Source organism: Ascaphus truei, chromosome 21 (assembly GCF_040206685.1).
Source record: "Ascaphus truei isolate aAscTru1 chromosome 21, aAscTru1.hap1, whole genome shotgun sequence".
Lineage (NCBI taxonomy): Eukaryota > Metazoa > Chordata > Amphibia > Anura > Ascaphidae > Ascaphus > Ascaphus truei.
Genome location: NC_134503.1, coordinates 16902570 through 16915018, shown reverse-complemented (window position 1 = coordinate 16915018; position 12449 = coordinate 16902570). Strand labels below are relative to the sequence as shown.

The 12449-nt window shown below is 45.0% G+C and overlaps 1 protein-coding gene across 4 annotated transcripts in view; it reads left to right on the top strand.

The window, feature by feature from the left end:
* Positions 1–12449, top strand: part of NSMF (NMDA receptor synaptonuclear signaling and neuronal migration factor) — a 42580-nt gene that overhangs the window by 20786 nt on the left and 9345 nt on the right. For 3 of the 4 annotated variants that reach the window (XM_075579162.1, XM_075579161.1, XM_075579160.1), the window contains 5 exons: positions 5858–5910; positions 7342–7431; positions 8553–8671; positions 9524–9607; positions 10219–10252. In XM_075579162.1, coding sequence (XP_075435277.1) covers positions 5858–5910; positions 7342–7431; positions 8553–8671; positions 9524–9607; positions 10219–10252 — 380 coding nt within the window. Of the gene's footprint in view, positions 1–218; positions 288–5857; positions 5911–7341; positions 7432–8552; positions 8672–9523; positions 9608–10218; positions 10253–12449 lie in introns of all 4 variants that reach the window. The other variant, XM_075579163.1, reaches the window with a different exon arrangement.

The window sequence follows — 12449 nt, the reverse complement described above, 5'->3', positions numbered from 1 at the left end:
GAGTGGAGGGATATATATACTGGGCTAGCCCCTCTGGATTTGGTCTGGCTGTGCTCCTGATTCCATGTGTCACGTTGTCCTCATCTCTTTGTCTGTGGTCGGGTTGGTTTACCCCGGTTCTGTGTGTTTGTCATGGTGTCCGTCAGGCCCGGCTTTGTGGTGGTGTTTTGGTTTCTGTCTTTGCTCGGTTGGTTAATGACGTAAAAACGGTTTCTCAGGGCCTTCCGAGGCTATGCCGAGAGGAAGAGACGGAAGCGAGAAAATGACTCGGCAGCTGTTATACAGAGGTAGGGTCATCTCCATAGTGACTGTACATGTCTAAAAGAAGAGGGGCTTTAGTACCCAGCTCTTCAGTTTCTGTCCCCTGGTGTATCTGTTGTGGTGAAGTCAGAGATACATCTACAAGGGAAGGGTAGAATAAGTGCAGTAGCTTTGTTGGATATTTTTGGAACACACCATCATTTCTTCATGAAAGTTCCATCTGAGCCACAATAGCACAGTGTATACAGAACGGATTGCACTCTGGGACCTACATAGCATGCACCCCAGTTCCGAAGTGGCGCTATTATACCGGAAAAGACGCGACACCGGAAATCTCCTGCCACACCTATTCTTTTGATAAAGACGCAGTGTCGGCAGTCTGCCATGGCACCATATCCATGTGTAGTTACAGCACAAAGAGTCGTAAGCTGGGGGGTATTTATTCAACTGCAATAGTGCAGATCAGGGCAATAGTGCAGATCAGGGTACTGTCTCGCAGAAACTCATATTGACGTAAATGGACATTGCGGTGGCGATATCGCCCCGGTATGCACTATGTCAGTTTATTGTATCCCGTATATCTGACATTGTCCCTCCAGATGCAGCCAACATTATAGTACCAGTTAAAGGGAAACTTTGCGTCAAAATCGTGTGTCATGTAACGCGAGATTTGACTTGGCGCCAATGAAACAGGAGTTGACGTGGTGTTTTTACATTGACGCGTTAACATATCCTAGTATAAGTCAGAATATCACAAAGTTTCCATAGGATTAAATTGCAATGATTAGCCCAGTATATCCCAATAAATTCCAGCATATAACACCAGAGAGAACAGTGAAACCCCTATAATCCCGTTTGCTGTCCGAGACCCTTCAACACATTCAGATGCAATGCGTTACAGGCAGACAAGGTTTATAACAAGGGATGGGCTCGTAGACCATCCTACCAGTGTCTTTCCTACAAATCCTGAACAGAATTATGGGATCGCACATGCGTCAACAAAGGAAATGTGAAAAAGCCATTTAAAAGTGTATGAAATATTGATGTGAAGCATCATTCCTTTCATAGTTTGATTTATTTCTTATATGGCCGTTTCATTTTGTTGTGCCACCCTAGGGGAGACATAATTGCATTACCTATCAAAGAAAATAAGGTGTTTCTAAAGTGGCCTCCAAAATAGTAGTCGTGCCCTGTAGACGGACGTTCACAGAGGTACACAATTGGAGTCTTTATAATGTGAAATTATAATAGGCTTTATTGTGTCTTTTCCTTTTCATCAGGAAATCATCCAAACACGGGGGGGAACAAAGCTTCTATTCACTTGGGAGTATCTCTAGTGAAAATACCATGCAATTAATTCACAACTCCATAAGTCAAGCATGTCTCGCAGCCCCAAAACATATAGCATGAAATAAGCAGATATAAGCAGTCTCTTAATAATGAAAGTCTTATCTGTTAGCTGCTGTAGAGTAAGCTTCTCTGCTCTCCTGGAACCGCACCCGTGCGTGCACAGAAAATATCAGCATCCAGGTTTAGAAGTCTTATTTGGTGTCTTGCAATCAGCTATGCTGGGCAGAGCTCAAGACATGTGCTGTCTCCAAAGGTCAGCTCTCAGTCAGAGCTAAGGAGTCCCTTCCTGTCTCAACAGACAGGCTTTTGTAAGCAATCAGGCAGGTGGTGTTTATTAATTGACTACCAGCAGTTAACCACCACACTGCTAGATTAAAGGCACATTACTTGAACAGGGATTACTCCCCTGTTACATGCCCCCACAGAAAATGTGGGGGTTTTGGGTTTAATTCTATTATTCCTATCCCTATGCGTTTGAAGCGAGGTCTTTATGAAGGCGGTCAGAACTTTACATATGATTTCACTTTGCCGATTGAATGTTCCATGTATTCAGGATTCTTTATCCAAAGCTTCTTGTCGCTACGTATTTCAAAGATGTATTGGAGTGGAAAATATTGCTGTTGTTTCTTTGAACTGCTATTTTTACAGTATTAAAAAAAAAGTGTGTGTGTGTGCTGAGCACGCGCATTTTAAGTGAAACTTCTTTGTCTTTTGTCACAGAAATTGTGTTTGTGATGATGTTTTTAATTAAAAATCAAAACACAATTTCAGTGCCAAAACACAAAGAAGTTTGACTTAAAACGCGTGTTTTAGCTATTTGCACTTGTATATTTAGGGTAACTGTGAATTCCTCGTGTGTGCGTGCGTCAGTCAGTGTGTGTGTGTGCGCGCGTCAGTGTGTGTGTGTGCGCATCAGTCCATTTGTGTGTGTGTGTGCGTGCGTCAGTCAGTGTGTGTGCACACCAGTCAGTGTGTGTTTGTGTGTGTGTGCGCATCAGTCAATGTGTTTGTGTATGTGTCTGTGTCAGTGTGCCAGTGTGTGTCAGATAGTTAATGTGTGTGTGTATCACTGTGTGTGTATCCTGCAGGCTCTCCCAGCGCTTCCTCCTCCCCTCCCCCTCCCTGAGCTACGGGGACATGGCGCGCTCAGCGTTAAAACGATATCAGAGTGCTGAACACACAGCAGCCACTCTGACATGTATCTCGAGCTGGTCACATCAAAGTCCAAACTCCTTCACAGAATGTCTCTCAGATAGTCTAGTGCTCTGATCAGCAGTACCTCTTATATATGGGACATGTCTGTCATGGGACAGGGGTTGCTGGCCAATCAGATTTTGGATTAAGTTGGTGTCACAAAAGTCAGAGGAGGGGTGTGCTAAGGCACTCAAGACCTCCCACTTGGTAGGAGCCTCAGAGTCTGTGCAGTACAATGCTCTTACTCCCAGATCTGATCAGCAGCCTTTCACCTCTCCCTAGGTGTGCTGACACCTAGCTGTGCAACCCTGGTTTTAATCCCATCATTTCTATGGGAAGCTTCAACTAAGTGGATTGCTTAGTCTTTCTCCATAGAAATGACAGTAACAGTGGAATATCTAATTTACTTCCTTGCAGGGCTGACACCCAAAGCACATTACACACAGACCACAAATCACATCATAAGACAATGCCGGCTTGCTAAACTGGGGGAAGGATTGTCACAGGGAATCAGGAATACATGCTTTGAAATATATTCTTACAGACACGGGTTACATTTACACATTCCCTGTTCTTCCCCAATATTAAAGAACATTTGGCCGAAATAAGCCTTGCATACGGTAGGTGGCCAAGTTACATGGATTTAAGGGTAGCTAGTTGGGCTTCACCCCAGTTTTGTGATGCCAGGTACCCCTACCATCAAATACTGTATGAAGGCAGAAGTGGTACAATTGTGGGCAAACTGCAATAGATATATAAAATCCTCACCCTACCCAAAATCCCATTCCTCCCTCCCTTGTTTTTTCTCCCTTTTTCTTTAGACGTGCTTTGGTCTTGTTTTTCACTTACATCCCATGTGGATTTGTGCTTTTTTTTGCTCATTAAAACATTTTTGGCTTACAACCCCCTTTTTTTTACTTTTGTGTGCTGGGAACATTTGACTGTTTTGGATTACTTATTGGGAGGAAATAGGGTCCTACCGGTTCCGTGTCGCACCCCTTCCTTTAACTTGTCCCTTATTATGAGTGCTGTCTATTTCCTCATATTGTTAAGTTCTTCTGTTATTGATCAGCAAAGCTCCTGATTCCTGGGGCTCACTTAATGGCCGCCTTTCAGTTTCAATCCATCAGTCAGCGTAACTCAGCAGCTACAATGTATCCTGATCTACCTAGAGTAACATTGCCTATTGTCACCGTTTGCAGCTCAAACTGCTGGGTACATTTGCAACAAATTATCACAAGTAGGAAAGTGTTGCAAAGACCTTGCACTGCTTTACAGGCATACCCCGGTTTAAGGACACTCACTGTAAGTACACTCGTGAGTAAGGACATATCGCCCAATAGGCAAACGGCAGCTCGCGCATGCGCCTGTCAGCACGTCCTGAACAGCAATACCAGCTCCCTACCTGTACCGAAGCTGTGCGCAAGCGGGGAGACTATAGAGCCTGTTAAAAATGCGTTATTTACATCAGTTATGCACGTATATGACGATTGCAGTACAGTACATGCATCGATAAGTGGGGAAAATGTAGTTCTTCACTTTAAGTACATTTTCGCTTTACATACATGTTCCGGTCCCATTGCGTACGTTAATGCGGGGTATAGAACACAAAACCCCAGCAAGCTCTTTTTGGGAGCCCCTGAGCCCCCACAAAATATATATATGTATATAAATGGTGTCAAAATGGAGTGCTATTGAGCATGGCATATGTATACAACAGACGACAGAGAAGCCCATTGCTACATCCAACATGACAAAAATACACAGTAAAATACTTATATATTCTCTTGAAAAATTGGCATTTAGTTTAACCCTTTGGCCAAAGCGTTGTAAGCTTGCGAGCCACGACAAGGCAGACACCCGTTCGCAAGTCATAACACCACCAGATAAAATACTAATATACCTCTATTAGGATTATTAATGCGGGGTATGCCTGTAAAACTGTCTAGAGAAAGATGCACAGTATATGAAAACTCATTACAGATGGCATTAAGAGTTAAATAATAAAAATACAAAAATGCAGAAAGAATCATCTAATACTATAGAACTGATTTATTTAAAAAAACAAAACATGTATGATATTGCATGGATTGCTTAAATGTGCTATTTCCTTTCTGATAAGATAGTGAGTGGCAAAAAAATAGAAGTCTTCCAGCCAAAATTAAATTAAATCAGCTATCTTATCCTTTTACATGATAAAAACGGAACACTGATAGCATAGCACAATAGAATTGATGCGTCTCGTAGTTAAAATCCCCTTTCTAAGCCAAACTGTTTCCTAGAAATGTAAACCAGACAAATAAACAGATACAAACGTGTATATTCTGGGTGTGCAAAAACTGTATTATTCGTGTGATCACAGACAATACACTTCCAAGAATCAACTCCAACGTGATAGACTGACACTAATAAATCCACATTGAAACTACCCTTCTAATATCAATTGAAGGAAAAAAAGCATTTCCCCCTGAGCAAATCTTCCTACATGTAGATCTTCTGAAAGCAACGCAATTTTCATACGTGATGTAATAGTAAGGAGGGATAAGTTATGCATCCAACGTATGGTATAAAGTGACTATCGCTTACATTTTATGCCCGACCATACTGTAACTCAGGTGTTCTCAACTCCACTCCTCAAGAACCCCCCCACCCCCCCTTCCCACCGGTCAGGTTTTCAGGATATCCCTGCTTCAGCACAGGTGGCTGAATTAGTGGCTCACTCTTCGACCCTGACCTGTTGGCAGGGGGTCTTGAGGACTGGAGTTGGAAACCCCTGCTGTAGCTTAGGCCACATCCTCCTGTGACCTCATTAGAATATCAAACTCGCTTCTTGACGTTGGCAGAGTGATCCATAGATTTGAGTCACCGGTCATTTGTTCGTTCTCTGTTGTAGGATAGCGTATGTTGATTGCAGATTGTGGAAGGTTTGTGTTAGGCAGGTCTGTACAGTTGAGCCTGTAGCAACCTCAGTTATAGCAATACATGCTCTGCATTGAACTACAACTATCCCTGCATTATGCTTATAGAATTCTGCACTCTGTTTTACCCGCAGAAACTTTCGGAAACATTTACGAATGGTTGGGAGCCGAAGGATGAAGGCACAAAGTAAGAAATTGCAGATGAGGTTTAATACAGATAAATGTATGTATGTGGTTATGCATTTGAGAAGCAAGAATAAACAAGCAACTTACAAATTAAATGGGGATAAATTAGGAGAATACTTGATGGAGAAGGATTTAGGAGTGCTTGTACACAGCAGGCTTAGCAATAGTGCCCAAAGTCATGCAGTAGCTGCAAAGGCAAACAAGATTTTATCTTGCATTAAACGGGCAATGGATGGAGGGGAAGTAAACATAATTTCAAAGGAAAGTGTTCTAGAGCAGTTACAATGTGGAATTCATTACCCATGGAGACTGTGATGGCAGATACAATAGATTTGTTCCAAAAAAATGTTGGACATCTTTTTAGAAAGGAAAGGTATACAGGGATATACCAAATAAGTAAACATGGGAAGGATGTTGATCCAGGGAGTAATCTGATTGCCAATTCTTGGAGTCAGGAAGGAATTTATTTTCCCCTTATGAGATATCATTAGATGATATGACACTGGGGTTTTTTGTTTGCCTTCCTCTGGATCAATAAGTATAGATATAGGATAAAGTATCTGTTGTCTAAATTTAGCATAGGATGAACTTGATGGACGCATTTTATTTTCAACCTCATCTGCTATGTAACTATGTAACTTGCCATTATACTGAATAAGGGCTACAGCCCGGAATTTGCACAGCCCACTGATGCAGAAGTCTCGCCTCTCCTTTGCCTGACAAATAGAAGGTTTACTGGGCATCTCCTATGAATAGTATAGGTAGCAAGATGCATTTATCAGAAACGCAGCACCTCTGGAATTTGGGATTTCAATGTTCACCACCTGGTATCCTCCCCTCCTGTGGGGCGCCGCTAACAAGATGACATTTTCTATGCACAAACGTTTTACCATTAAAACATATTCATACCCTATAGGAAGAATACATTCCTCCAATACAAATGTTTAACTACCCTAGTATTCTTTGCAGTAGTAGATCTTTAATCTCCCTCGTCAGAGCCTTACTCACATGCTCATTCCTCATACAGTACCTTATGAACACCATTGAGTTTAACTTTGTTTTGGGGGTGCTGGCACTTACTTGGCACTTATACTTGGATAATAATAAGGACCAACAGAATAATCTTTATAGGTGCACTATGGATTAGAGAAGTTTGTCCCCAAGGGCCTATCATCTATGTTAGGGGTGGCCAACTTCGACCTTCAATGGCCACCAACAGGCCAAGTTTTATGGCTATCCCTGCTTCAGCACAGGTGGCTCAATCAGCCCTTGCGTCAGCACAGGTGGCTCAATCATAGACTAAGTCGAAGAATGTGCTGAAGCAGGGATATCCCTAGTACCTGGCCTGGTAGTGGCTCTTGAGGACTGGAGTTGGCCACCACTGATTATCATAATCCTCCTCACCAACGTGACTTTCTTTTTCCCATTCCAGCCTTTGCAGATCGCAGGGAGAGGAGCTTCAGCCGGTCCTGGAGCGACCCCACCCCAGTGAAGGCCGATTCCATTCATGACTCCCGAGAAAGTAAGTGAAGGCAGACCCAGGAATCTATCAGTCACCGTGCTGCAATGGATGCAAGCTGCATGAAATCTAGGTTCCATACCAATGATGGCTGCATATATGGTGCTATGTTTCTTAAATAAAAATAAAGACAGAATGCACAGGAGTTTCCATAAGATTATAACAGACTGACCTTAGCGGTCACTGGGGATTCTTATTGGACGTTATCCAGCAGCGAATTTCAAAATTCGCCGACCCTTGGCACTTGCCCGTATCTGCCGCCTCCTTGCTGCCGCGCCCTCCTGCTCCTTCCAAGTCGGGCGTCAAACGAGGCCACGGATGTCGCCAACGTGACGTCGCATTACCATGGCAACGCAACGTCAGGCCATCGTTTGACACCGCGACGTCACGTTGCCATGGCAACGAGACGCCGCGTGTCGTGATTTGCGACGTCACTTGACGCTCGATTTTGAAGGAGAAGGTGGTCGGCAGCGAGGAGGCGGCAGACACAGGCAAGTAAGTGCCTTCCCATTAGGTCCGATAGGCCCGGGAGCGCGGCAAATGCATATGGGGGCGGACATTTTTTCTGCCCCCAAATTTTTTCTCCCTAGAACCGGGCCTAAAGGGAAATCTGACACTGAAGATATCTTAAACGAGCGCAGCGTTGTCAGTGTCAGGCAGGAATGTGTGCTTTTGTGTTACCTGGTACTCTATTCTTTGCTCGCGGTTGCACCACATGCCCCAGCACATACTTGACAACGAGAGGTACTGTAACCCCCAATGCATTATTTTCCTGGTAAAACATCTTATAAATAAATACATATGTGAAAAGCTTGTTGGCCAAGTTTCTTACATATTGTTAACCAAGGAGGTTTCCAACATGTGCTGATGGAGCAACACAGACAAAATCTGGTACATGCCATTAAAAATATATAATATGGGTCGTTCCTCCTGTTGACATTCCCCAAATGGTATGCTGGTGCTGATGGGGGAAAAACGGACACAAAGTACCTTGATATATTCGTGCAAAGAAACACACAAAGTAGAAAATTCCTCTCTGCCCCAAAATGATCCTGATACACCTCCCCTTTATAGGAGAAGGGGTGCATTTGGGGCTCGGTGCATTAACTCGTTTGCCCCGACAGGTCACGAGCTGCAGAATTCCTGCAGTGCGCTGAACGATGAATGCGATGACTTGCAAACTGAAAGAGAGCTTGAAGTTCTGTCCTGTGAAGGGGATGATTTCATTCCCCCGAAAATCATGGTAAGGATTTTCTGCTGAATAACTTAATGCCCCCCCTCATCTACTGACCTGCTGCGTCGTCCCCTCACTGTTCCCTGTAACTCTAACTCCCTCTTCATCCGAGATGTCCACGAAACCTCCACTTTATTTAGAAGAATGACCATATCAGCCTATTAAATAAAGCACATGAATAGTATGTTAGAACTAGAGGGGGTGTTTCTAAAAGTCTCCTGGGTGCAAAATTGGGGTGAAAACCTGCTTCAAATTGATCAAAGAAACAAATCCAATAAATTTCCATTAAATGTGTTTTCTTTGGTAAATTTCGCACTGTTTTGCACCCTTTATGTAGCGGAGAGACTTTGATATATTACTCCCAATACCTCTCTTTGGGTACGCACCGTTATCCTCTACCCTACATGCTGAGATCCCAATGGTTTATATGATTTGTGCTCCAAAATTGCCTTGATAAATGATCCCCACCTCTGTACGTTCTGTAGAGAACCAATGTCAGACACTTCCAGCCAAGTACATTAGCATCTATTTTTGCCGTTCCCTATCCTGCCTCCGATACCTTTATTAAAAGCGAGACATCCATAAGCTCTCACGAGCAGAGCCGTCATTACCTCTCTGTATCTGTTTGTCCATGTTCATCCTCACTCGTACGTTAATTCTATTTCTGTAATATACAGAACTCCGTCCCCGTATTGTACCACGCTGCGGAATATGTCGCCGCCTCACAAATAAACGATAATAATAATATTCCATAAGTGGCAGCTTTGGGGCAGGAGAAGACACACACGTTTCAGAATGTGGACAGGCCAGGATTGGAAGAAAGTGTCGACTAATTATTTTGGTTTCTGCTTTTCTTTGCAGCTTATTTCATCCAAAGTCCCTAAAGCGGAATACATCCCAACTATAATCCGAAGAGATGACCCTTCCATCATTCCCATTCTTTATGTAAGGAACCTTTTTCATTTACATCTCCTTTTTATTGTTTATGGAGAATGACATGTTCTCGATTTTTAGGTTGAACAATTTCCGTTGTTTGTGTGTGAACCTTAAAAAGAGCAATCCAAGCCGTTTTTATTTTCTTATTATGTTTATTATTTTTTTTTTTACATGACATTGAAGCAGGGGGCCTCTGGAGCTGAACCCCATTAATCTCAGCTCTGGAGACCCCCAGCTTCCCGAAATAAAGACCTCGAAAGGGGGTGCCGGTATCTCGGCAAAAAATGTAAATATCCCACGGCACTCCGGCCAATAAGAAGCCAAACCGGATGACATCACGGCGTCCTATTGGCCCGGAGGGCATAGGAGCTTTGAAACTCCGCCATTTCGTGATCTTTGCTAGCCAAGCATGTCCCGGCACCTATCTACCTCCGTATCTCCGAAAGCCGGGCGTCCCCAGAGCTGACATGGATGGGGTTCAGCTCTGGTTTCCCCTGCTTCTATCCTATGTTAAAAAATAAAACAGAATTCGCCAAAAAATATTGCACGCCTCTTTAATTTATTAAGAGAACGGCTTGCCACCACCTGCACTAATGTGTATGCTTTTGTTTCCTGCCTAGGATCATGAACATGCAACATTTGAAGACATTTTAGGTATGTTTTTATTGACGAGTATTATTTCTTTGCATGAATTGGCTTTTTCCCCCTCATTTCCCTGGATGTGTGTTCAGTTCTAAGGACCATGTCTCCAGAAGGACACAAGTCAATTAGAGATTCTGCAACGGGCTACTACAATGGCGCATGGCCTACACCAGGAGTGACCAGCTCCAGTGGTCAAAGGCCACCAATAGGTCAGGTTTGAAAGGATATACCTGCTTTAGCACAGGTGGCCGTCAGTGGCTCAGTCGAAGACCCTTGACCACTGGGAGTTGGCCACCTCTGGTCTACATCATACAACTTATCAGAAAAGGCTAAAGGACCTCAATGTGAACATATGGGGGAGAGAAGGGGATATGAATTGGCTTTTTCCCCCTCATTTCCCTGGATGTGTGTTCAGTTCTAAGGACCATGTCTCCAGAAGGACACAAGTCAATTAGAGATTCTGCAACGGGCTACTACAATGGCGCATGGCCTACACCAGGAGTGACCAGCTCCAGTGGTCAAAGGCCACCAATAGGTCAGGTTTGAAAGGATATACCTGCTTTAGCACAGGTGGCCGTCAGTGGCTCAGTCGAAGACCCTTGACCACTGGGAGTTGGCCACCTCTGGTCTACATCATACAACTTATCAGAAAAGGCCAAAGGACCTCAATGTGAACATATGGGGGAGAGAAGGGGATATGATAGAAACGTTCAAATTATAAAAGGGTTTCAACAAGGTACAGGAGAAATGAGAAGCGCTGGAACAAAAGGACAGGCTCCGAAGCTGGAGGGTGGGGGGATCCCGGGAGATGCGAGGAAGTATTTCTTCACTGAAAGGGTGGTGGATGTGTGGAATAGCCGACCAGCAGAGGTGGTAGGGGCTAATACAGCACAAAAATGGTGTCGGACAGGCATAAAGGAAATAGAAAAAAAAAGCCAAGGATCAAATAAGATATGAGGTTTTACTGTAGAGAGAGAAATTCATTGGCGGGGTAAGTGGTGTCGCCATCAAGTTCTATGTCTCTGGCAACCTAGTGTGCCATTATCGGATGAGAAACCAAACCCTGTGTGCATTTTTGCAATAAAATAAATCAAAAATGATATTTACGTGGTCACACAGTCAGCATTTTATTACCAACGGCAGTGGTCCTTTTGCAATGCTACAGTATGCGTTCACGTAAGGGTGACTTCTCAGGCATGTCTCACACATGGGGAGAGCTTGACAGATAGATAGTGAGAGGATGGGAGTATGATAGAAAGATATCAAGCAGGACAGAGACGGCCTGGTGAAGGGTGAAGGAGACGAGTAGACAAACAGCGAGAGAGGAGAACAGAATATTGTATTAGGAAGGGCAGATGCATGGGCTTCCGCAGGAGGGGGCAAGGGGGGGCGCTTGCCCCCCCCCTGGATCACTCGCAGCCCCGAGATCCCGCAGGGCAAGCAGGGTGTCCGGCCTGCTGCCTGTGGGCCTGCTCCCCCTCCCAACGTGGGACGGAGGGTGGGGACCCGGGACCCAACCCAGCCAACCCAGCATCCACCGCGCGCGTGCGCCAACCCAGGTTCCCCCGCACGTGCCTCCTGTCTCAGGCAGCAGCTGCAGGGGATGCTGGAGCCACCTGCCAGTCTGACGTGTCCCCCCCCCAGCCCACCTCCGCGCGCCAACCCAGCAGCTGCTGCGGGAGATGCTGCAGCCGCCCGCAAATCTCGCCCCCCCCCTAGCCACCCACCTCCAGGCGCCAACCCAGCAGCATCCGCGAGGGATGCAGCTGCCCACCGCCAGTCTCGCGCCCGCCTCCATGCGCCAACCCAGCAGCAGCCGCGGGGGATGCTGCAGCCGCCCGCTAGTCTCACGCCCCCCCCCCTAGCAGTCGGGAATGAGGTGGCTCTCATTGGTAGCACTACCAATGAGTTAAAATTATGCCCCCCCCCCAAAAAAAAATTCTGCGGACGCCCATGGGCAGATGAGTGAAGATCCGTCATGGAGGAGGAGGAGAATTTAATATATGGTCCAGAACTTCATGGGAGTCCAGCCAAGGGAACTGAGGAGAGCGGCAGAGACGGGTCCCAGAGAGAGCGTTAGCATTTTAGCCAGTGGTGTATGGATTATAAAAAGGTGAAGAGCTGCAAGTGTAGAGTCCAGATAACAGAGTTGCCATTGTCAAAGCAGCAGGGTGTCATATGAAAGGGAGGATCGGAGTAATGTTTGTGC